The sequence below is a fragment of the Colletotrichum gloeosporioides genome (assembly GCF_011800055.1).
Source record: "Colletotrichum gloeosporioides strain Lc1 chromosome Unknown consensus_33, whole genome shotgun sequence".
NCBI classification, from domain to species: domain Eukaryota; kingdom Fungi; phylum Ascomycota; class Sordariomycetes; order Glomerellales; family Glomerellaceae; genus Colletotrichum; species Colletotrichum gloeosporioides.
This window is the reverse complement of record NW_025544678.1, coordinates 91,195-115,529: the sequence shown is the minus strand read 5'-3', so window position 1 is coordinate 115,529 and position 24,335 is coordinate 91,195. Positions and strand designations below refer to the sequence as shown.

Here is a 24,335-nt window from a genome sequence, read left to right as displayed (position 1 = left end):
TAGTCAAATTGTTGTTGTCACTTGATGAACGTTGCTTCCCACCTCGGCGTAAGCACAGCGGGAACCTGCAACTGACTTTTAGAATATTGAAAAGTCAAGTTACCATTACTGTCGGTGCTCGCCTCATTACGTGATTATAAGGGTGCGGCTTGCGATCTCATAACTCAACACTAGCAATCGAAACACGGCGTATAATTCATAAGGGTAATGTTGTCCCATGCGTGTTCTTCTACCAGAGTTCACCCTGGCGTTCTAAGCTAATCAGCCCTCAACGGCTCCGAAAACGTCGTCATGTCCGCGTCGTCATCATTATCCACCATCTGAATGCCCTTGAAGCTCTCGTCGTCGTCATCCGAGTCCTCCTGTGCTGGAACAGGAAGCGTCTTTGGCCTCACAGGCAACTCAGGACGAGCGTGCGACTTTATCGCACCATCGCTCTGGAATGGATGGCCGAGGGCAGGTCTTGACGAAAGAGCAATCTCCTTCCTCGCTTCAACCGTCTTCTCGAGGGCTCTAACGGGCGTGGTCTGCTCGCTGTTCTGGCCAAGCGAGCCAAGATTGAGGGGGTCAGCAGCTCTCGAGCTGCTCGACTGCTTGGCTTGTGACTGAGGATCTAGACTCATGAGATCTTCGTGGTTGGGTGACGTTGGCTGTTTCCTGCTCTGACTGAGGGAGGACAGATTCAAAGGGTCACTGCCCTGATCACCAAGGGGATCAAATGCCTCCGAGACCGAAGAGCCTCCAGTTCTAGACACCTTGTTGCGGTTCGGATTCTTCTTCTTTTGCACTGGCGGATCGGGGTGAAGAGGGTGGCGTAATTCATTAGGAAACCTGGCGGTCTGCTTCGACCGAATCGGCTGCGGCTCTGAGGCGGGATCGGGCTGTGCTTCAAGCTGGATAAGCTCGCCCATTTGCGAGCCCGCCTCCTCATCCGTGATTTTGATGTCCTCGTCCTTCTCGATGGCTCCTTCGCCACCCTTAACGTTGGGGAAACCGCATCGAGTCAGGATCTTGGCGATCAAGCTGGGATACCGCAAGTGCCCGCTGACCTCTGCACTCAGGTTGAGGTTCTCGACCCTATCAATGTCCTTCACCTCCTGAAGACCAGCGATACCCAGCTGGAGTGACGTCGTACGATACAGAAAGCCGAGAATGTAGTCGGTCTCAGAGTAGACGTTCACGATACGTCCAGACACCACCGATCGGAGAACTTGCCAGTGTTCCCGGTTAGATGGAACCGGTGCCCCAATCAGAACCACAGTATCGACCAGCCCAAAGGCCTTTCGTTCAGCAAGTGACTTGAGACACGAGTAAATCACTCGAGCACCCAGGGAGTACCCAACCAAAGTCACCGGTCGTTCGCCCTGGACCTTGGCGATGAGAGCATCGGCAAGAACACGGCCAGCTTTGTCTGAACGGTTCCGCGCGAGATTAAACGGGTTGTCGATTTTGGTGGCGGCGCTGATGAGGTAGGCAGGCCACAAGGCGGCCCAGAGGGAAGCCAGAACTGTCCGCTTGAGGATCTCCACCTTGACAAAGTTCCAGGCGTAAGACGACACCATGTTTTCCAGCTCGGCGCCGAGAGCAAGGAGGGCTTTCATCTCGTACCGCAGGGCAAAAACCTCTGACTCGTCGCCCAAACTCCTCCAGGGCTTCGTGATATCGCCCTCGTCCGTAAGCCATCCGTTGACGCCGATAGTCACACGGAGCCGTGCCCCTTGCTTTCCATCCGGATCTGCCCGTTTGTAGTCCTGGCCCCATTCGTCCTTGAGCGGGAGGAAGCGGAAGTCCTCGACCTCTTTGGCGTAGGTGTCCATCATCTCGCCCGTCATCTTGGCGCCGTAGGCACCAAAAAGTGTGCCGACAAGCGCGCCATTCATCCAAAAGATACCGAGGAAACTGGCAACACCTCCCAGGCCAACGCTGCCCATGAGACCACCGATCGCACCGGCAACGACCGGCGCTGCCAGACCACCAGTGATTCCGATTACGGCTGCGCCAGCCACGGATGCTAAACCGACCTTCCAGAAGCGGCTCTGCTTGTTTTCTTCCCGTCGCTTTGCGGCTTCAGCCTCTGCTGACATACCTGCCTTCTGATTCTCGGTCGCGGTCGAAGATTCGACCAAGGACTTTGCAATCTCTGTCTCCTCCTGAATGAGAGCTGCAATGGGAAGCTCGAAGGCGGAACACAGGTACAGGGCCAGAACTCTGGAATGAGCAGAGTAGCAGCCAGTCGAGAGAATGAGAAGCAAGAGACAGCTGAGAATCTCCTTTCGATCTTCAAGCGGGATGGTAGTGAAACAGTTTGGAATAGGGTGGTAGTGCTCTTGCAGGATAGCAACCTCCTTGCTAACCTCCTTCGCCCCTGGGTTCACGGGCGGCGCATTCCCAAAGTTGATCAAGTCCTCCCCGGCGCTAGGAGACTCCCGCCTCAGCTTCTCCATCTCGTCGAGACGCTTCTTACGAGCCGCGAGGATCTTGTCATCATCCTTGGCAGATGCAATCTCCTTGACCTTGTCCAGAAGCTCCTTGCGCCACTCGTCGAAATGCTTCAGTGCCGCCTTACGAAGAGCCACAAGCTGGGCGCTGTGCACGCCGGAGCCGCCGCGGTCTGGATGGCTTGGGCTGCTCCGACCGCCTTGACCCGCCGCGTCCGGGACGAAGAGTGGTGCCGCATTGCGGTCCTGGGGTGAAGGGCTGGCGGCTGTTGAGACGTTATATTCGCCGTCCCTGAGCTCGAGCTGCGTGCGCATGTAGCCAGTAATATCAAAGAGTAGCGTGTAGAATACTCGGCGACGGGCCGGGTTGAGGACCACCATCAGCTGGCGGGGATCCGCAGCAAGGGGAGCCATGGTTGCAATCACCGCTCACTTCATGCAGATGACTTTGATAGTGTAAGGTACTTGGTTTGTAAAGTTGTTGCAGATCCGCAGTTTTGTCATAAGCTTAAGAGGAAAACAGAGCTGAAGACTGTGAGAAGAGGACAGGTAGGAAGAGGGATGAAGTCAATTCAGATGTAGGTTCCGAAGGCGATCTAGGCAGACGCCTGTCCATTAGGAGGATGGATGGATCAACAGGCCCCTTCGTCTCGCTGCTTGCCTATTCCGGCTCTGTGCCACGCTACAGCGGTGCAGTTGCAGGACGGGCGGTGAAAACGCCCCAGTCTTACCGCTGTAAGGCGGTTTTGGTTGCCCGTGCCCCGTCGTCCGTGCTAATTTCCACCCACCTTCTCCATCTTTGCATCATTCTTGGGTAAGGAGGAACTGCCTGCTGTAGATCAACGCAACAGCTCAAGCCACGTCGACAACTTCATTCACATTGTTTCCAAGACATTCAACGACGCAAAGGGGAAGTAAAAATGCCGCTTGGAATGAGTTATAGCCTCTTGAATTATTTGCATATGCCTCCATGATATTCCCAAACACCAGCGTCCTGTTCGGCGCCGCAAAACACTTTTACTACACACCTCACTCGACAACTTTCTACTCACTGTCATCCTCCATGACATCGTCCTCTTCATCCTCATCCTCATCCATGTCATCGGCATCTTCGCCATCCTCGCCGTCCATGAGCTCGTCACCGTACTCTTCCTCAGAATCGTCACCCTCAGCATTGGCAGCAAGAGCCTCCTTCTCCTCCTCCTTGCGCTTCTTCTCATCCTCTTTCCTCGCCTCTTCCAGAGCCTTGGCCTTCTGCTCACGCATCTTGCGCTGCACGACGACGTAAGCACCGAGTGGCGTCTTCTCCCAGTCAAAGTCGCGGAGGAAGGCATCCACCTGAGCGCGGTCCTTGGGTGCGAATTCGACCTTTGACCGCTTCTCCTCGATGAACTTGGCGTTGGCCTCCAGCTTCTGCACCAGGAGAACGATCATGGAGATGACCTTGTTGTTCTTGTTGCCCGTGCTGATCTTATGCGCCTGTTTAACCCAGCGCTTCAGCTGAATAATGACAGGCAGGGAGAACTCAGGGAAGGCAACGTTCTTCGCCCAGATGGTGAAGTACTCGCTGAAGAGCTCAACGAGCTGCTCTCCCACCCCATCCTGGTAGACTCTTGTGCGGTGGTAGGACTTGGGCGCCTTGTAGGCGAGGTTGAAGTCGAGCGGCTTGATGGATGACGCCTTGGGGAAACGCTTCATATCGGCCGAGTCGAGGACCTCGAGGAGCGCGGAGGCGAGGGGAATATAGGTGTCTGTTGCGCGAGACAGGCGCAGGATGGAGCGAACCAGGTGGAAACGTTGGGGGAAGAACGTGGAGGAGGGGACGAGGCGCATGGCACCCATGGTCACCTGCACGAGGGGGTAAATCAAGAGCTTCAATTGGCCCTCCTTGCCCGCTTCCGCCTCCTTCAGGGGACTGCAGTGCTCGGCGAGTACACATGACCAGAAGTCGAGCGAGTGGGTATATTGCCAGTTGTAGATGATCTTGTGCGAGTTCTTCTCCTTCTTCACGATGCTGTTTCTCAGATGGATGGCCAATTGGCGAATGAAAGTGAAGGCCGTCGTGTAACCGACGTTTTGGTCGATGCCCCAAAGTTCTGCGGCAGAGCTCTTCATCAGGTTGATGCCCTGAATGGTGTTGGTGTTTGTTGCTCTGGATCCTGACACAAGTCCCTGGTAAACCGCCTTTAGAACGGTCTCACGAACACCCTTGTCTCCGATGACTACCAGTTTCCTCAGAACGAGGAAAGCAGTAATCTTTGTGGGTTCTGAGCTGGCCGGTCTGGCCCAGTAGTTGACTACCGTCTTGATAAGGACCTTGAGGAGCTTTCGGAAGGAAAGCAGGTAGGGCACGAGCGGCTCTAATGACCCGAGAGTGAGCTTGAGGGTGGCGTCGTCGGACAACGTGCCGAGCAGGTGGATGATGGATGCAGTGAATGTCTTGATCATGATCGAGAGGGTGTGGAACTTCTTGGAGTCGGTGGGCACGTAGATCTTGCCAGAGGCAGACTCCTTGATGGGAAGGTGGTGGGAAACGACAGCGGGAATCTGCTTCAGGGCGACAATCAAGACGTCGTGGAACACCTCGGGGCTGTTGATGCTGTATCTTTGCGCTGCTGCAGAGCTCTCCTCGGCGTCGTCCTCGTTGAGATGGGCAGCGCAGCGGAACGCCAGCACGATCTGTCTGGCAGCGCGCAAGCTCTGCTTCTCCACAATCAACTTCTTCCACTTGGCGACCATCTCGCGTGTGAGCTCGTTGTCGAGCAAGACCTCCTCTTCGGCCTCCTTCTTGGCCTTCTTCCGCTTCTTCTTCGGTTGCTCGTCCTCCGACTGGTCGCTGCCGGCACTGAGCTCATCGATCTCAGCCATGTCGGCATTCTCGTCGAAATCGAGGGCTTCGGGGTCGTTCTCCTTCAGGAACTTATAGAACTCGGGGTCGTCGGTAGCGAGCTTGTCCATAGCTGCCTGTGTCATGCCGAGGTTCTCGTCGTCCGCATCGTCATCTTGGGCATCGTCCTCGCTGTCGCTGCCAACGGGTTGGTCCTCGACAGAAAATTCGGAGCCGCTGCCTGCATCCGAGTCCTCGTCGTCTCCCTCCGGCGCACCGCGCTTCCGCTTGCCAGTCTGCTTCTTGCCCTTCTTCTTGTCGATAATGTCCTCGAAGCCACCCTGGAAAAAGTCGTCAACGCTCATGGCGCTCACGGTAGCATCCTTCTGGTTGCCCTTTGGCTTTTTCGCCGCAGGGTCGCCCTTGAAGAACTCTTCATCCTTGGGCCGCTTCGACTGCTTCTTCGCCTTGACCTGCGCGCGCTGCTTGATCTTCGCCGTTTCCTTCCTCTTGTCGAGAACACCCTTCAGGTGCTTCTTCTCGAACTTCTTCGTCGCCTTGAGGTTCTTCTTGGAGGAACCCATGGTGAACGGTTTGGAGGGGGCCGGTCAATTGGGATCCTGCTATTGGGGAGTGGTGGGAGAGGAAGGAAGCGGCTGCAGGGACTGTGGAACGGGAACTTCAATGGCAGAACGCTCAGCAAAATTTTTGGAGGAGCTTATCTTATCTTCGAGTCCCGCTAAGCCATCTATGGCCTTAGCGCTACCAGCTGCCCCACGTCCAACGCTGAGGCTCCTGCTGCGGAATGGAACCTGGACACCCATGTCTGACTTTGTCTTGGAGGTGGTGTGCCTGGCCACTGCGACACTCATTGCAGCTCGACAGCTACCGCGAAGCTGTCTGTGCCTGACGACCGCCGATCGACCATGAAGCCGGCGACGACTCGAACCCAGCCGCAAAGATGATGCCCCGGCAGTCCTATGCGCCTACGCCGCACAGCTATATCCCGAATACGACCTTGTCAGCAACAATCAATCTCGATGAGGTACCGTGCCCGTTCTCTTGTTCTTCCACCGCCCAGCGAGCGACCATGTCATCTGCCCCGCCCCCCGCAGCGCAACGCAGTCGTGCTAACATGACGATGCCTCGCAACAGGAGGTGAAGCTGGCCGACACCCGCGCCGAGCGCGACCTACAGGACTCGCTCGCCGAGATCTTCAGCATCATCGTCACCCTCGACGAGCTCGAAAAGGCATTCCTGAAGGACGCTATCCCCGAGGCTGACTACACCGAGATCTGCGAGCGCTCTCTGAAGCAATACAAGTCCATCTTGGCCGACGAAACCGTCGCGAAGGCCTTTGGAGGCCTGGAGGAGTTCAAAGCGGAATGGGACGTACGTACCATTTTCCACATCAAGCCACCGCTCTATTCACGACCCTGATGCTGACAATGTGTTTCTACCAGCTCGAGGTCCCCCGCGCAACGGAGCGCATCCGCGTCGGCATGCCCTCGACAACCGTCAACGCCTCTTCCAGCGCCGCCCCGGCTCCCGCTGCCGCAGGTAATACCAGTGGCGCCTTGATTTTGGAGGCCACTCAGGAGTTCATCACCTTCCTCGACGCCGTCAAGCTAGGCCTCCTCTCCAAGGACCAGCTGCACCCCTTGCTCTCCGACGTCATCCAGTCCGTCAACAAGGTCACAGACCGCGACTTCGACAGCAGGGGCAAGATTGTACAGTGGCTCATCACTCTGAACCAGATGAAGGCCACAGATGAGTTGAGCGAGCAGCAGGCCCGTGAGCTGGAGATGGACATCCAGCAAGCCTACCAAGGATTCAAGAGCACTCTCACTTGATGATCTTTTCCGAGTTTCGAGGGGGGTGATAGTTCTTCTCTTTGCAAGTAGATACCATTGTAGAGCAATCATGCATGTGCCTTTTCACATCCTACCGTTCCGCTGCCCAGTGACCTTACTTTTGATGCCATGGTATCAAACAGCAAGACCCAAACGCCGGCGTCTATACCAAAAACGTCCAGAAGCTGGGATACACGAATTCGTTTTCGAATATCCTCCTCACCTGCTCCAGCACGAACCTCTCCACCTTGCCCACGTTCTTGAGGCTCTGCTTCCCGCCGTCCCTCAACCCAATCTCGCTCTCGACCTGGATCTCCTGCAACAGCCCGCCAAACCTCTTCCCGGGCTCCGTGGGCCCCGCCTCGTCCACACCAACCGCAGTTGCAGCGTCCTCGGGGTTCAAGAAGCAAAAGTGCACCCTCTTACGGATATGCGCCATCACGCCGATCCCGTCAAACGTCAGACCCGTCACGCTCAGCTGCACGGGAATCCCCACAAAGCTGGGCATCGGGTAGTCGAGCAGAATCTCCGCCGTCAGCCGCAGCCGCACGTCGCCCGCGTACCGAATCCTGAAGACGGCCTGCAAATCCTCCGGCCTGGGCTCCCGGAACCGCGGCGCGTTCTCGTCCTGTTCCTCGTCCTCTTCCTCCTGGATCGGCGCAGAGCCGGCGGGAACGTGTGTATCCCTTGTCGGAGGTCGCGACGCCCCGGCTGATGTGGGCGCCAACGTCGACACGCTCGCCTTCTCCCGCAAGTCTTGCTGCTGCTGGGCGAACGCCGCCGGGTTGAAGTCGCTGGGTGATATCGAGCTCAACGAGGCATGGCGGCTGTGGCTCGGCGAGTAGCCATTGAGCAGCGGCGAGCTCACGGGCGACACGACGGCTGACGTGTCCAACCTGTTACCCATATGCGCGCCAGCTACCGCCGCGAGAGGCGTCTGCGTGCCAGACCACCCCGTCCCGAGATGGGACTGAAAATAGTGCAAATTCGACGTCCCGCCCAGAATCCCCGGCGTCGACACCCCCAAAAACGGACTCGGAAAGTCGCCAGACTGACCCCGGAGCGGATGCGTCCTCAGCCTCGGCGGCACCGAGATATCCTCCATCTGCCTCCTCCTCTCAGCCGCCCTCAGCTCGCTGGGCACCTGCTGCGGTGTCGGCGGCGTCGGCTCGGGGACGTCCTCATCTTCTTCCTCGTCGTCCTCGATGTCTGGGTTCTCTTCGTAGAAATCCGGCAGAGGGTCCGTGATGTCCTTGAGCTCCAGCTCTGGCGCGATGGCGCCGAATTCAAAGTCGTGTACCTTTACGGATTTGATGAAGCGCGGCAGCGGAACCGCCTGGAACTTTGTGTGGATGAAGTCGCGGATCCGGAGGGCCAGCGCCTCTCCATCGGGGCCCGTGGTGAGCGTCTCCCAGTTGAGATCTATTGACATTAGAGATGTGCCGTGCCGTTCTCTGTGTAATGTCCAAATTTGAAATGGTTGCGACTGTGTAGAACTAGGCTCACGAAGTGAGATGAATCGATGTTGTTTGAGTTGAACAGGGTTTGAGCTTTCTAGGCTACATGCCAGGGTGCCTTGCTGACGCCGCTGAAAGCTTTTAGTGGCCTTTGCAGCAGCTTAGCGGCCCTAAATGGTGCCTCACCGCTGTGGATTAAGATACCTAACCACCTGACTGCATCCACTCGAGAAATACACGGTTTCTTCCATATCACGTCTGTTCAAGAAATGCACCCTCACGCCGAGATTATTCATGTAAAGATACCTTGGGGTCATTGATGTCATTACTGGGTATCTGAATTTCAAGGCCGTATATCATCAACGCCATTTCAGCTCCGCCCTCGCTGCAGCACACCAACCCATGCTAACATTGGACTCCATGTTCTCCTTATTGCTTTCCATGTTCAAGTAAACGCCTACAATGCAGTAATCCGTTGCGATTTTTCGAATGACGGGGCTCTGAGCAAAGACCGTTGAAGACTGGGACCGAAACAGGCTGCTCACTCAAGCTTGACATCTGATTCAAAACGCGGTCTCATGGTGTTGGCCATTTGAGGTGCGCCAAATTGATGCCAGCAGTTTGGAGCTTGAAGAATGTATCTGTATGATACGTTAGTTTCTATGCAGTTCAGAATGACTAGAAGAGACGTACCTAGCCATAGCCTCTCGGAAGCGAGACTTATACTCCTTTGGACTGGTGACAGTCGGGCGGTTTCTGCCACCACCCGCGAACCCGCGGTCCTTGATCCAACTTTCGAGTTTCTTGTCCCATGTGTACGTACGAATGCAATCGATGATGCCGACGACTAGCTCTCTCTTAGCCTCGTCGACTGCAATCATCAACGAATAGTCCATAACGTTCTGACGTGCAAGGAACAGAGTGTCATTCCAGACCTGGTCTGTTAGCAGTGCTTTGCAACAAAAGCGGGTTGAAACTTACCGATGCTCTCAGGAGCTTCTTAGAATGCTCTCGCGCAAACAAGGGCGACTCATATATGAATTCTACCATGTTTTCGTCCAAAAGGACTTCGTTTTGTTCGCCTGTGGACTGAATCTTTCGGTTTCGCATGGACCCTTTCAGATCGAAAAGACGAGTTGGGCCGCGATCGTAAAACAAATTTTCCATGAGCAGCAGATCCAGCTTGATCTCGATACCTGTGACAGGGTTCTTGATGATGAGTTGAAAGAATCCCAGCATCTTTGCGATCACGGAGGGTAGATCGTGGAAGAGAGCCTCTGCCATGATGCCGAAGTAAGCTGGCGCGAATCTGAGGAAGGCGGATGTCTCAATGGGAGACAGACCCTTCAGCACGAGGCGATCGTCGAGAGTCTTGAGAAATACCGACTTGGTCTTGCCTCCCTTCGAGTCCCACTTCAGGCAACGGGAGAGGGACTCGACGATGCGATCCGCAACACCACACTTTCTACGCAATGCGTCGAACTGCTCTGCGTAGAAGATCTTGCAGAGCATTGTTGCGGACCCTTCCTTGAATTGATATTTGAGATGGGTTCCCGTGGCCCTGAGTAGGCTCTTCTCCAACTCACCCTCTTCCATGACGAATTCGCCGCCAGTGTCCGACATGCCTGATGACTTGCCATCCATGTTAGAAGCCTCGTAGTCTCTCTGGATTGCGATACGTTCTTGCCGACGAATATCGGCCAATTTAGTGCGGTAGTCATCGGAGCTTAGAGCGAACGCAATGACAGAACTTGGTTCATCCTCTCTTACAATGACATCGGAGTCTAGGAAAATATGATCGCTGGCGTTGACTGGATAATCGAGCTGAGGCCAGCCGCTTGCCGATCTTTCAGCCCAGAAATTCGTAAGCATCTTCATGAGACTGGTCTTCTGATGTTTTGGCAGTTCGAGAGGGATTTCCGTGCTTGGCTCCAGGGAATCGGCTAGTTCCTTGACATCAGGTAGCAAGTCGTCTAGAATTGACTGTTCAGTATCACTCTGCCCTTCGTCATCAGAACCGCCGTGACTGGCCGTGACAGTCGCAGTATCGTCGGTCTCGCCACCCACGTGTTGCTCTTCTGACGGAGCGGCGGCTTCTGGCGCAGGTTGTGCCTCTTCGACAGGGGGTTCAGGTGTCGGCTCAGTGTGGACCGTGTTGGGTGCCGGTGTAACAGGTGCCGTCTTAGGCTCAAGAATCTTGACGTCGTTGTTGTGATCAGTTGTCGAAGGCCCAGGCTCCTGGACAGCATTGTCGATATTGTGGTAGACTTCAACAATGGCCTTAGTTGCAGACCGTGGCAATCCCGCACGAGGTTGAGTCCCCTTCGCCAGACGTTTGCGACGATCTTCGCGTTGCCTCTCCTTCTCGAACTCGCGGCTCAGTTGTTCAAAGTGTCGGGCAATTCTAGACACCTGTGACGACACATGTGAATCCTTCTTCTTGGTAATCAGCCGAGGAATCGAAGAGGGGCCAGCTTTCCTATGGCTTTTCATTCCCAATGTGAGGCGGTCGAACGGCTTTTTATCTATTTTGAAAGACGACTCTGTTGCAGTATCGCTGACATCCTTCGGCACTATTGACTTCGCAAAGCTTGGCTGGGATCTTGGCAGTGTCGACGCAGGCTGTGAAAGAGTTCTAAGCATCGGGTTCCTGCGGGCGACAACTCTCTCTGGGTTCGGTTTCGGCGGTGCCTCGATCGGCTCCTCCGTTGATGGCGTCCCGGCGCCCTTGGCTTGTTGCTCACGACGAATCTGCTCAACCTTCTCAGACAGAGATATTCCAGTCGAAACAGTTGAGAGCGGGGGCCTGGGACCGGGAGAGGTCGGTTCTGCCGTGTTGAGAGATCCTGATATTTGTTCGTTCTCTTCGGTTACAGCGATAGAGAAAGGCGGTTTGACGGTGGGCGACCCAGGTGTGGCAAGATCGAGAGGTTCTACTCGCTCCAGCACAACTTCTGCAGGTGTGCTGATCTTGCTGTCTTCGGACGTAGATTCCTCAGTGGCGATCTCTTTGTCCTTCTGCTCCGTTTGCTCCCCTGTCTCTGGCACAGCAGCAGGAGCAGAAGTTGTGACAGAATCGTTCTCTGGTTGCTTTTCTGCCAACGGCTCCTGTTCTTCCTCCTTCGCTTCCTCTACTCTTTTCTCGTCGGATTTTGCTGCATCTGTGTTTCCATCACCGCTGGGTTCACTCGCATCCGTAGGCTGCGTCGAAGCCTTCTCATCAACATCCGAGAACGTCTGTGATGGAGGCTCTCCAGTATCAACGGTCGATGCCGTGCCATCAGTTGAAGGCAGCGATTCTCGAGACTCATTGTCCGTGAAAATCTTCTTGAGTTGGATCATTGTCAGCTGCCGCAAATCCTTGTCAGGAAGGAAATCGATCTCGAATTTGGAGAATGCAGCATCCCAGTCGCCGGCCTTTTCCAGCATCTCTCTGACGATTGCATTGAAGGGGATAACCTCGTAATACTTGGAGTTGACATAAGTCTCCTGAAGTCGGCGGATCAACGCTATCTGGTCCTCCTGTGCTTTCTTGGCTAGCCTGTCGACTTCTGCCTTACAAGCATCTGCTTTCTCAGGGAGAACACTGTCGATACGAATGCTCTTGATCCGAAGTTTGACGGAGTTGACGAAGCGCACCCATCTTTCTTCGATTTTATTAAAAATCTCGTTCTTGAGCTTCAAGTCATTCTCAACCTTCCACGTGATCCGAGCTCTGGGTACAATGATCTCGAGGAGATCAATGGGATCGTAGTGAATTCTGATCCACGTATCACGGTGCTGAAAGTAGCGGATGTGATCTCGATGGTGGTCGTGGGCACAGCCCGTCTGATCGTGAAGCCGCAGCCCCCTACTCCAAAAGAGAAGCTCAAGATACTTTCCGAAGGAGTATTTCCAGGTACTGTCCGACATGGCCATTTCTGGAGAGTCCTTTTTGCAAATCTTGCAGTAGCTCCACATGGATATACCATCCACTAATCGGCGCTGTTTGGGAGCCGCTGGCTCAACGAAGATGGTGACGCGTGACTCATCATGCACATATGTACGGTGATGTTCAGTCATCTTCCGGTCGCAGCCATTTGCTGTGCATATTGAATCCTTGTTGAGGCAGAGATCTTCAATGTACTGACCCAAAGTGCAGTCAGGGTCCATGCTTCCGCTGTCATCGACATGTTCGTCGTAAAACCCGATCGCGATCAATCCAGGTTCCGAGCATGGGATCTTGGTCTCTGTGCATATTTCCGAGTACAGCACAACAATGTTCTGATGCGAATAAGGATCGAAGAGATCCAGGTTGCCCTGGATATAGTTCTCCCATTGTCTTGTCTGAGTCTGATAGTTGTAAAGCGCTTTGTCATACTCAGCATCATGGACGGCGTGGAGTACTTCCATGATCTGCCGCGGGGCCTGCTGCCCAATCGCATGGACCATCTCGGGCTTGATCAGTTGGAACTTTTGCGACTTGGACTTTTCGGCATCTGTCTGTTCCTCTATGACGTCTTGATCTCTCAATCGCTTCAGGTAAACCAGACGTCGTTCTTGCTCGCGAGCTTTCATGAGCAGATAAGGTTGTGCAAATTTCACAAATGGAGAAGCAGAAAGAATCTTCGTCTCATATCTAGCAACCATGTCGCTGTAGTACGTTGGCATCGGCACGTCTTCGGGCACTTGAGATTCGGGGGACGTAGGCGGGACGTGAGATGCGTGCAAGGACACAAGAGGGGGCCTCTCTTCCACGGGTGGCTCCTCGGTCTGTTCGGTTGACACGGTGCCTTCGACGGTGACCATTGAAGTGCCGTTACTGGTCTGGGAAGGCAGCTCGGGGGTCGACGTGCTGGCAACTGCGGCATCCTGCTTAGCGCTCTCAATGGACGCGCTTAGAGATCGCGGGGCATCCTCCGGAGGTTGACGAAGGGACGATGCCAATGAAGATGCTTCATCGATCTCTGCGGGCAGCTGGATATACTCATCTCGCATCAAGCATGTTTCCAGCTTCAAGTTGTAGACGACGTAGACCATGAACTCTGTGATCTTCTTCATCTTCGACAAGACTTCAGTAGAGTCCCCACGGAGGGCGATGGTGCAACCAAGCTTCTCGGAGCAGCCCGACAAAAAGATGTATGTTTTCTTCTTGCCCGGATAACTCTTGTTGACGTAGGTTTTCACCTCGAAGCCGCCAGACCTTCCAACCTGCACCTGCAAGGCCAGCATGTCGAGCGAAGAAATGATGTCTGTTTCCGCACACCGTGATACGGCTTCAATCACCGACGGTTTCACGTTGTACGCAACCGCGATGTTAGCCTCAGAAAGATACTGTAAAGCAACGCCAGAAACAGATTTTTCGCAGAGCAGTAGCTGAGGGCGCAAATTGATAATGCGATTGACGACGATTCGTAAGAACTCTTTTTCCTGTTCGATGACTGGCTGGAGGCTCATGAAATGCTGTTGGTGCCTCTGGTATTCAATAGGGAACGACACGATGACAATGCGTGGGTTGATGATGCGGCGAGGCATGCTCTTGAGGGCGAGGTTCTTGGTGAAAATGACGCCGGAGACGTAGCTGGTGTCGCCTGGCTTGCCCCCCGGAATCTTCTTGAGTTTGACGTAATGGCGGATGTCCATATCGTCGCCAGCCCTGATGTCGGGCGTAACGTCATCCGTACATTGAAGCAAGATCGGAACTAGAGCCCTTTCCCAAGCGGGTACGTTGGGAATTCCCGAATCTTCGAGCAACTGATGCAGGAGTTTCTTCACATGGAGCATGCTCGACGGGTTCAACTCCACCTGCGGCTGCTTGTCGTCTTGCATGGAGTCGCTCCTGGTCAGCTTAGTAGCTTCTATGGCCGGATTCTCGATAGTGAAGACGTTTTCGTTAGATGCCGAGGGTCCTTTGAATATTCCAGATTTCGGACGTGGAGATCGCATTTGATGGCTCACGTTGCTAAGATTGCGTCTCCTTGCCGGCCGACCATGGCCAATGAGGCTACCAGAGCCGGCGTTGTCATCCATTCCTCGACTCGTGAAACTCAAGCCACTGACACTTTTTTCTCCTCGGCCGAGTCTGTGTCTCCTTCCCGCGCTCAAGAATGGGCCAAAGCTGGACTTCTCGTGGTCGTAACTTGACGGCTGCAGATCAGCACTTGACATTGTAGCAAATATGCTCATCTGCTCGTCACCACTGGACTCATCGGACATGTAGGCGGCCAACTCTGGGTCGATGATATTGTCATCATGAAACGCCGGGTACTTTGGTTTCTTGGTCATTTCGTCGGTAATGCCTTTGCGAAAGGGGGCGCTGTTAACATCTGGCGCTGGCATTGGTTTAAAGCGTGCCAGGAAGTTATTGTGATGTTTTGAGTGATGTCGCTTGTGGCCTGACGACTGCGGACGGTTCGCGGAGGTCAGAGATCTGAGTGAACGAGACGAGCTCGGACGACTTAGTTGCGGCGCATCAATCTCAAGAATGGCAGAGTTCCTATTCGAGTCGTTGATTCGTCTGGTGGCAGGAATGGCCATCATTGGGGTCTGAACAGACCTGGCGTCGTTCAAGCCCTCCATCCTGTCCGCAAAACTAGGCTCTTCGACTTCAGCCTCGGCTTGCGTGACCTTGGGGGTCGCCTTGGTTTGTCGAAAAATAGCCGGCAGAAACGAGTCATCACCAGAGTCTTCAGAGCCGCTTCCTTCGTAAAGCCGCTGGTTGATGACTTTCAGGCATGTTTTACATACTCGCAGAGTGCCAGTCATTCCAAACTTTGAGGCTGGAATGATGGAAGTGCACTTGGAGTCGAAGATGCAGCCACAGGTTCTGCAATGGTGTTTCCGCCTGAATGCCGAGAACGGCTGGCCACAGATGAAGCACTCTTTGCATGTTTCGTCCGCCATCCAGAATTCCTTGCTCAGCACTTGTCGCCGCATACGATCGAGCCTGGCATTGACTTGCTCTGGCGCGCCCTCGTTAGTCGTTGTCCCAGGAATTCTGAGTACCCCAGTCCTTCCATGCTTCGGTTGGGAGTCGTGAGCGAAAGAGTCATGATACACTGAATCGTGTGCTGAGGTGCTGATTGGGCTTGGCTCCGCTGTGACATGCTCCATAGACGATGATCTCGAAGGCGCATACCCTGGCGATCTTGAGCGGCTGATACGATCAATAACCGCAGGTCGCTTAGGCGCGATAAGCATAGATGCAGCCGAAGACACTGGTGATCGAGGGTCCGTCGTTTGCAACTTAGGTAGCGGCGGAGCGTTGGCCTTGATAGGGCTCAGAGGCTTTTCGGCAGGTCCATCAACGCCTACCAGCCGGGAGCTTGCATGGCTTCGGTCTATGGCGGCGGTTGGCTTGGGCTCGAGAACGTCAAACTTATGGGAGCTGTCGGAGCCTATGACAAGTGGTCGAGGATCAGGCTTGCTGATACTGCGCCTGCCAGATGACCGACTAGGGCCGTCTTCTGCGAGCGGCAGGCTTCTTGTCGCCGTGGCGGGCGCGACCTCCGGATTGATAGCCGTAACTGCTGACGCTTTGGCGACACTGGGCATACTTTGTCGACTTGAGGTGCTTGACTTGGATGCTGTCATGGCAGATATGGAGGTTGCCTTGGAGGACTGAGGGGGCTGAGACTGGCTGTCCGACATGGCGGTATTTACTCCCGAAGAGGTCGTCGCCGTCATGGGCCCATCATTAGAGTTGAAAGAAGAGCTTGTGACAGCACTCTCGACGCGGGCAAGGGAGGCAGCCGGAGTCTTGGTCGAGGTGACCGTGCTAGTACTACGCTTCGACGCGGCGTCGAAACTGTCGGCATCATCCGTATCTTGTGCCCTTGCTCCAACGGCACCGACGGCCTCTTTCAGGCGACTATACAGACCACTGAGCCCGTTCTGAACCAGCTCACCAGTCAGCGCCTTGGTTTCCGTCGCGGGAAGAGAGGCGGCGGGAGGCGGGGCGAAATCGTTGAAAGTCGTCAAAGAGTCAGACTGGCTCGCTGACGTATGTATCCGGTTCAGAGTATGGGCCAGCTGGTCTTTATCGGCCTGCGAGGCGGTAGATATTGAGTTGATGGAGTCATGGCGGCTCCTAAAGCCCGGAGGCGTCGAGAGGACCGCGGGAGAGTTCGCTTTTGGGGTGGTGTTGCTGGCCATCTTGCGCGGAGGCAGACAGAACAGCTAGGCTATGGAGGATTCGTGGGGGTCGCTACGACATCGGAGGCAGTATATGCGTAGCCAGGCCTCAAAGTGACATAACGGCGAAGAGAAAATGCGGTGTCGCGAGAAGCTTCCAACGCCAGTCCTTCTCCTCGTCGTCTACCCCTGCCCGAGTCGTACAGTGTGTATTCGCAATGCGCCGGATGAAAGAGACGCGTTCGGCAGCGGAGAGTCGGTTGAAGGAGGCTCTCGTGTTCGTGGTGTTTATGAGAAGTATCAGATCGTCTCGACAGGGTCGGTGGTCTCGGGCGAGATCAAGGGTCCAAGGAGGGGCGCAGGTGACGAGGAGGAGAAACGACGTGGCGAAGGTGTAGGTCAGGCTTTCGGTAGTTGTGTAGGTAGGGCGATGAAGGAGAAAAGGGTGTGGTGTGTCGTCTAAGGTAGGTATGTATGCCTAGCACGCTTAGGTAGTCTGCAGTGGGAGCTAATGTCTTCAAGTCGGCACCGGGTTCTTTTTAGAGACGGACCATCCGTGAGCCAGCAAGCACTATCCCATCAAGGTCTAGGCCCGGGTGGCCCAGCGGCTGCCAAGTTGGTGGAATCGTCAAACGGGGATGACGAAGCTGGTGGTGCAGTTGGCAGTTGGCGGTCGGTAAGTCCAAGATACAAGGTCTGCGCTGTACAGCCAGGCTTACCAAGAGTGATGCCTTGAAACGGTTGGCTTTGGGGATGTTTGGGGGGCATTCGTGGACGGATCAAGAGCCGTTGCAGCGGTAGTAGCAGTGCATGTGGATGTACCCGGTACCCGTTCCGACACTGCACCGGCCATTGCGACCCACCTCTGAACGGTACGTACTCTGCCTCTGCCTCTGGAACTGCGCAGCTTGATCCAGATGCCGTGGTGTCTTTTGGTGTCTTCCCTAGATTCCAGAGCTCGGACCAAGTTCTACCTAATCAGTGCTGCCCCACGTCCCCAAGGCGGGCTGTCAGCCAGGACCCCGCAGTGCCAGGCATGTCGCTATGTGACCTCAGTTAGGTGCACGCTGGAAACATGGGATTTTAAGGGTCGACACCAAAAAACGCGTTTCCGGCGCGTCACCTCCAGCAAGCTTCCCACCCGCCCAGCTCTTCAAGTCCCATCGTCCACGGGGTAACGATTTGCAGTGACACCTCTCTGGGCCACCTCAGGTTGAGGGTTGGTTTGGTGACTTTCACTGCTGACCACATCCATCCATTTCCAGCCCAGGTCCCCGAAGTCAACAAATTTCCCACTTGTTGACCTTCCTCTTGATCATTTCCCTCACCCTCACCAGCATCAACCTAGGCACTTGCGCCGAAGTGAGGCGATCTACACTTGCAGCACAGATGCCAATCGGCACACTTTTTTTCTCCCACCGACTCAGATCACATCCATTGTCACAATGACTGGTCTGGGAGGCAGTCCGGGCTCTTCCGCGCCTCAGTCCTTCAAAGCACTTCTGAGTGAAGGTAACACCATCCGCCGGAACCTTGCAAAGGTGCCCAAGGACCAGCAAAAGCTCCTTGACAGACCTGACTCCTGGTTCACATCTCACAAAGACACCAATGGACCACCTAACCTCCCTGCCGGCGTCCTTGAGAGCCTCAGAGAATTCCACGCAGCCCGTACCCTTCCACCTCCAGCACAGAAGCCAAGAGCACCTGTCTCGAGTGTGCCTTCCCCGACGGGAAAAGCAAGACCAGCTGTTGTTCACAACTTCTCTGACCATGGGCAATCCTCTTCGTCTTCTTCCTCTCCTCCAGGAACCCCGGTCTCCTGGCCTTCATCCCCAGAACGCCCTCGACATTCAGCTAACCAGCCTGCATCTCCGACCCTTTCCATCAAGTCTCAAATCGGAATCGAAAGTCAGCTTCCCGCCACAGCAGCGACGGCAAACCTCCCAAGCAGTCCTCCCCAGTTTTCATCGCCAAGCATACGTACCCCCAAACGCTTCGATCCACCAGCCAACTTTCCTCAGCCAACTTTGAAGCGCCGCCGTATTGAGGAATTCCCATCCAGCAGCGGCGGGTTCGAAGACGAACTGGAGACAGCCATTCCGAACGCACTTTTTCAAGCAACACCGCCTATTAATCGAATCGCAGCCCATCTATTGACAAGGTCTGAAGCTGCCACCAGCCCCCCGTGCGGGCAAGGAAGCATGGTTCCATCAAGTTATAATGACGGGCGAATGACTTTCAAATCATCGACTCCTAAGGAGAGGCGAAACATGAAACTTATTACCTTCGATTCCTCTCCCGGGGCATCCACTGCTGATCGCCCACTCGAAGCAACGCCAGATGAGTTGCCTACAATTCCGCTTTCTCAGCCCCGAGAGAATCGTGTACCGGTATCATCAGGCCCCTGCATTGCTTCGACATACGCGGCCGACTCCCACCAGTCCTTTCAAGCGCCCCAAGTTGTTCACGATACCCCGGGTGCTCCCAGAACCCTCGCCCGCGTTCCAGAAGTTGAGTATTTCTTGGCTTCACAAGCAGGACCTTCGGGTTCGAAGTCAGGCACAGATCTCCCGGCAGCCACAATCACAGACGAGCAGAGGGCAACAATTGCAGAGGAACGGGATCCCATGATCATGGAAGAAGATGCTGAAAAGGAGACCATTGGCATGAAAAAGCCAGTGCTACGCGTGAGTATGGACGATCCCATGCGTTGGAAGAAGGCAGATGACAAACGGGAACTCATCCAGTGGTTGAATGACAATTGGGTGGAGTCCGACTGGCTTCCGCCGCCTTTGCAGGAGTATCGATCCACTCTTTCCTTCAGCAGTCTCAAGACGTTGCAGAATATCACCAAGCTGGCCATTGACGGAGGAATTGATCTTTTGAGTCTATGGGCTGAGCCCGACGGCTGCCTCTACCGCACAATCTCCAGGCAATCGAATGGAAAGCTCTCCTTTCCTGAAGATCTGAATCACGAAGCTCTTGAGCCTTTAGCGAAGGCTTCACGACTGGCAAGAGAGAGAAGAGCTGCGCGAATCGACCCCATTGCGCCACGACGCCAACCGACTGTCGAGCCTTCTGCAGTCGCAGCTCCCGTCAGAGACGAAGCGGCTGTGGAGAACGCAGAAAACGGCAGCAACATGTTGCCGGATTTCGCTGAGTCATCGCATCCTCCAAGAGAGGAAACCTTGGAATGGTTCTCGCAACAACCCGCAAAGGCTTTTCAGAACGCATACCCGTCTTTCACAGGGAGTGTTGCCGATTTTGTCAGAGCGTGCATTGTGGTCAAGGGACTTCAGCGCAAGCATCAGCTTCCCAAATGGCTGTACGATGACTTCATCCGGGCATTCGTGGACGGTTACACTTCATATATGGATGAAGTAGATAAGTCGTCCTCTATTGCAAAGCCAATGTCAGCCATAAGATGGTACGTGGCCAATGTTGATCGGCCCGTCTATCAGAAAGATGTGGTAACGGCCGATAATCTGGATCGAATCTTCGAGATCTACTCCGAAGAGGTCGGAGAAGCCAAGAAATGGCTGTTGGATGGGATCTCGTCCTCGCCAATTGTTCTTGAAACACCGCAGAGGCCGGCCGTGAATGTCTCGATGCCGAGCAAACACGCTTCGCCGACGTTGCCAGTGGCCAGTATACCGAAGGATGACACGATGGAACCTCCCAACGCCTCTGGCACTATGGCCCTCTGCTCGCCTGCTGAAGGTTTACGTTCGCCTCGGGAGGTGCAAGCTGCATCAGAGGTCGTTCGGGCTCCCATGATTAGAGAGCAGCCTGATTCCAGAGACGAAGCCTCTCTGCCCAAGCCGAAGCTGAACCCCAGCCGACAAGACAAAGACAAACAACGAATGGCAGACGAGGAACCTCCGCGCCGTGTCTCTCCAATCACACCAACGCTGCGACGCCAAAAGTCGCCTGCTTCAGCAGATGATGATCTGGTTTTCGTTTCGAGTCACCCGCGATCTCGTCCTGCATCAGTCCAAGCGGCGAGTACAGAGAAGATTATCAAGCATGAGAGCCCAACGGTCCATCGTGCTTCCCCTCTTGATCGGTCTACTCCACAGAAGGTCCCCGCCATCAACCAAGCGAATGGGACCTTGTCAGAGAGACGGCGGACTGGAACCATTGCAGAGACGCCACCGCCAGCACCGAAGACCGCGGCCGCCTTTCCTGGAAACAAAGTGACATCGGGAGCGGGGAAGACTGCCGTGCGTCGAACTCTACCCGCTTCATTCGATTTCGGCCCTCCTTCGCGTCCTGCGGTTAGCAGCCCGGCACGGAGTACCCTCTCCGCTTCTACCCAAGACGCACGAGTCAAGAAGCCGAAGAAAACGGAGAAGGAAAAACAGGAGGCGTACAGAAGAAAGATCGCGAAACTTTTCAAGCAGGGACGTCTTCCTGGATCCACTCCTGCGCCTAAAGGCGGGGATGCTTAAGCTGCCTGCGGAGGGTGTTCCAGGAACACGCAGCTTGTCTGATGCCCGACGATTCACATGAAGGTGACGTTAGGTGGGATTTGGTTCTGTCCACGTTACTTGGGATGAAGCTGTTTGGTGCTTCACGCGGCGTGGGCAAGAGGAGAATGTCTTCAGTGCTACACATGTATGATACCCCAAGTTTGTGATACTTATAGAGTTATATTAGACTATAATGGTGCGGACTCAGTTATGTTACTCTGAAAGCAAAAGTCAACTCTGAATTTCTCAGGCAATCAATCTGTCTAGACTGGATCTAGTGGTGCTTTTCGCGCGACCGGCTCTCTGAAGAGTCTTGAAGGTATCTAAATGCCCCTTGTAGAAAACATTTGCCAAAGTCGATAATCCCGTTACAAATTGGCGTTCGTTATCCGATTCGTTCGTAAAAAAGTTGTGTGATTTCGTCGCAGCAAGCAAGCATGACTCCGTTTTACAGTTTACACCAAAAAAATGCCCAGTGGTGTCAAAATTTTCCCATTGGTTTTGCCCCGTCATTCGTCTTCTCCCAACTTGTGTGGTCGTTCGTTTCTCTCATATCGATATTTGGTATTCGTTTTTGTTCGTTGCCGTGGTTTGGTTTAAAAAAGTCATCTCATCTTCGTCGTCGTTGTTTTTTCCCTCTTTGTTCAAGTAGAGTCGTCGGACGACTGGGCCTCGGCCTCGGCCTGCTTGGCGGCGGCCTTGGCCGCCTTTGCCTCTCTCTGCTTCTCCTCCTCTTCCGGCGTCAGGGTCTTGAGCTGGAGGGCGTGGATGCCGCCCTCGCGGGACATCTCCTCGCGGAGGAGGGCGTAGATCATGCGGTGGCGGGCGGATTGCATCTTGGTGCCGAAGGCGTCGGAAACAATGACGAGTCTGGGAGGCCATTGGTGTAAGTAAAAGGAAGCCCATTGCTACAAGCCTCACGGGGGATGCTCACCTGAAGTGTGTCTCCTTGGAGGTCTGGCCTTGCATGGCCTTGTGGTGGCTGTGGAGGTGGGAGTCGTTGTAGATTTCGAGGGTGGAGGGGGAAAGAGCGGCGGTGACCTTTTGGGAGCATGTTAGCAAACGCTTGCGTCTCGTCGACTTGGAGGGGGAAACATTCGTACCTTGGCGCGAATTGTGTCCTCGATGGGAGTGGTGGACGACATGTTTGGCGGTCTGGCGTTAGCCGAGAAACCGAGGGCGTATCTGCGCAACATTGGTATCGGTATTTGAGTGTAGGTCTTTGGTATGTGTAGTGTTGTTGGTGTTGTAGTGAATCCTCCGGTCAAACTCCCAATCCTGCCGACGAAGGGGCGGAATGTGTTCATGGGGAATAAGAAGAGAGGGGAAAGGAGAAAAGAAGGAGAGAAGAGGGAGGGACTTGAAGTAGTATGAAGGCGTGTGTCGCAAAAAGGAGGTGAGCAAGGTGTCCTGGCGTACCTTGGAGAGAGTGCGTGGTGAAAGAGTGGATGGAGACACGGCGGCGGAGGTCAAGGTCACGGCAAGCAAGCAAGCAAGCAATCGAGCAGGCAAGCAAGGCCAGGAACAGACAAGACAAGGACAGGGAATAAGCAAAGTTGCGCGCGTGTACTGGATAGGGATTTGCTAGCCCAACAGCTTTTTTCGATTTAGGTACGGAGGGCGCGGTGTGGACTGGTACGGGTACGGGGAGCAAGAGGCGACGGAGAGGATGGACGTGGAGTGTGTAGCGTAGACCGAATGTGCGGTAAGGCTTCAGGTACGGTTGCAAGGTTGTTGTTGTGTGCGTGCGTGTGCGTGTATGGGAGGAGAAAAAAAATTAGAGAGGTGCGGCAACAGATTTTCGTCAAACACCCCGGGACGGGGGGTGAGGGGTCCAGAAGAAGTTTCGGTGTGTCGGTGAGAAAAGAGCGGCATGCGGGATGGCCTTGGCAGGCAACATGGCACCGGGATGCCGGCCAATCAGCGGGCCGGGAAGCGTGCCTCTGTCCTTCCGGTTGGTAACCGGCGGGCCCCACTCCCAGGGAACTCACCTCCAGTCTTTCCAGAGCCCAGGGAAGACAAGGGAGCGGCGGCCGGGGAGGAGAGGCACGGGGGGCGTTTGTTTTACAGAAAACATCACCTCAGACTCTCTCCATCATCCACACTGATGAGCGTTGCGTTTCCAGGTTCTCTACGGCTTCGCTGGCCGGGCCCACGGGTTGGGTTGGGCTGTTCTTTGCAACCAGGTCCATGGTGCCAGGTGTGCCCGTCGCCCCTCCAAGCGGTGCCCTTCCATGGTTCACCTTCTTTTTTTTTTCCCTTTTTTTCCGCCCCCTTCTCCCCGTGTTCCCGCCGCTTGGCTGACACCTTTGGGTTCAGCTTCTTGCCTACCATAGTACACACCCCAGGCCTGGCGCCAGGCCTTCCTCGTGTGAGTGTGAGGTGAGGTGGTTAGCTTTGCTTTTGCATTGGATTCTGGTTCGCTGTTATGTCCACCGCCCTTCTTCTTTGCTTCTTTCCACGGACCATCTGCCCCCCCTGTCAAAACCCGTGGTGTGTCCTCCCCATGCCGGTCCCGTCACATCCCAATGGACGGTAAAGGGATGATGAGGAGTCACATTTACGATTTTAGTGCGCGCGGTGGGCCGGGCTGGAAGAAGGCTAGAAAGCCATTGGAAGACGTTGGACAGAAACGAGCCGGGGGGTCCAACGCGGTGACCATCTCGAACATTTGTTGACCGTCCACAGCATGGGCTGCATACCGCCCGCGCGGAGTGGGAGAGGCTAGTGTCCTCTGGTAGAAAGCTCAGAGGAGTCACTCACTCGCTGGCGGCAGAGGACGCACGCAGAGAAACGCTCACCGCGTGTTTCCCAACCCCCGTCACCGTCCCCTCGTCACCGTCACCGTCACCGCGCATCCCTTCCTCTGACAACTGCGAGCACGAGGCCTTGCGGGCACCACAGCACAGCTCCGCTTTAGCGCAAGGCACCATTGGCACCTGATCACAAAAAAAGGCGTGTCCAGATATCTGCTTTCCCTTCACTTCCCAAGGCAAGGCCCAAACGCCCCCGTCGGCCGTCCCAGACTTTCTATCTGTTGTTGATTCACAATGTCGCCAATGCACGAGGGCGGAGAACAACTGAGCTTCTAAATAGGACGATGTGGGCCTTGCATGGAACTCCAAGAGTCCAGGAGTGAAAGTGCGGTGGTGACGTGTGATTGCGGCGCCGTTTTG

At 54.9% G+C, this 24,335-nt stretch overlaps 6 protein-coding genes across 6 annotated transcripts; 2 read left to right on the top strand and 4 right to left on the bottom strand.

The window, feature by feature from the left end:
• Positions 1-257: 257 nt before the first annotated feature.
• On the bottom strand, positions 258-2,852 carry GCG54_00000071 (putative membrane protein C6F6.13c; the record flags this gene model as incomplete). The annotated part of the gene is made up of 1 exon (XM_045400214.1): positions 258-2,852. The coding sequence occupies one exon, from the start codon at positions 2,850-2,852 to the stop codon at positions 258-260; it is 2,595 nt and encodes an 864-aa protein (XP_045265864.1).
• A 630-nt stretch (positions 2,853-3,482) lies between these two features.
• GCG54_00000070 (Nucleolar complex protein 2) lies at positions 3,483-5,849 on the bottom strand (the record flags this gene model as incomplete). Its single annotated transcript, XM_045400213.1, has 1 exon — positions 3,483-5,849. The coding sequence occupies one exon, from the start codon at positions 5,847-5,849 to the stop codon at positions 3,483-3,485; it is 2,367 nt and encodes a 788-aa protein (XP_045265863.1).
• A 166-nt stretch (positions 5,850-6,015) lies between these two features.
• On the top strand, positions 6,016-7,118 carry GCG54_00000069 (Vacuolar protein sorting-associated protein 28; the record flags this gene model as incomplete). The annotated part of the gene is made up of 4 exons (XM_045400212.1): positions 6,016-6,111; positions 6,227-6,310; positions 6,421-6,657; positions 6,729-7,118. 4 exons carry the CDS (start codon positions 6,016-6,018, stop codon positions 7,116-7,118), a joined length of 807 nt encoding a protein of 268 aa, XP_045265862.1.
• A 163-nt stretch (positions 7,119-7,281) lies between these two features.
• GCG54_00000068 (1-phosphatidylinositol 3-phosphate 5-kinase FAB1) lies at positions 7,282-16,708 on the bottom strand (the record flags this gene model as incomplete). The annotated part of the gene is made up of 4 exons (XM_045400211.1): positions 7,282-8,614; positions 9,121-9,216; positions 9,269-9,510; positions 9,557-16,708. The coding sequence occupies 4 exons, from the start codon at positions 16,706-16,708 to the stop codon at positions 7,282-7,284; spliced, it is 8,823 nt and encodes a 2,940-aa protein (XP_045265861.1).
• Positions 16,709-18,132: 1,424 nt separating this feature from the next.
• On the top strand, positions 18,133-21,138 carry GCG54_00000067 (uncharacterized protein; the record flags this gene model as incomplete). Its single annotated transcript, XM_045400210.1, has 2 exons — positions 18,133-18,355; positions 19,088-21,138. 2 exons carry the CDS (start codon positions 18,133-18,135, stop codon positions 21,136-21,138), a joined length of 2,274 nt encoding a protein of 757 aa, XP_045265860.1.
• A 665-nt stretch (positions 21,139-21,803) lies between these two features.
• Positions 21,804-22,304, bottom strand: GCG54_00000066 (uncharacterized protein; the record flags this gene model as incomplete). The annotated part of the gene is made up of 3 exons (XM_045400209.1): positions 21,804-22,029; positions 22,094-22,200; positions 22,263-22,304. The coding sequence occupies 3 exons, from the start codon at positions 22,302-22,304 to the stop codon at positions 21,804-21,806; spliced, it is 375 nt and encodes a 124-aa protein (XP_045265859.1).
• Between the last annotated feature and the right edge of the window lie 2,031 nt (positions 22,305-24,335).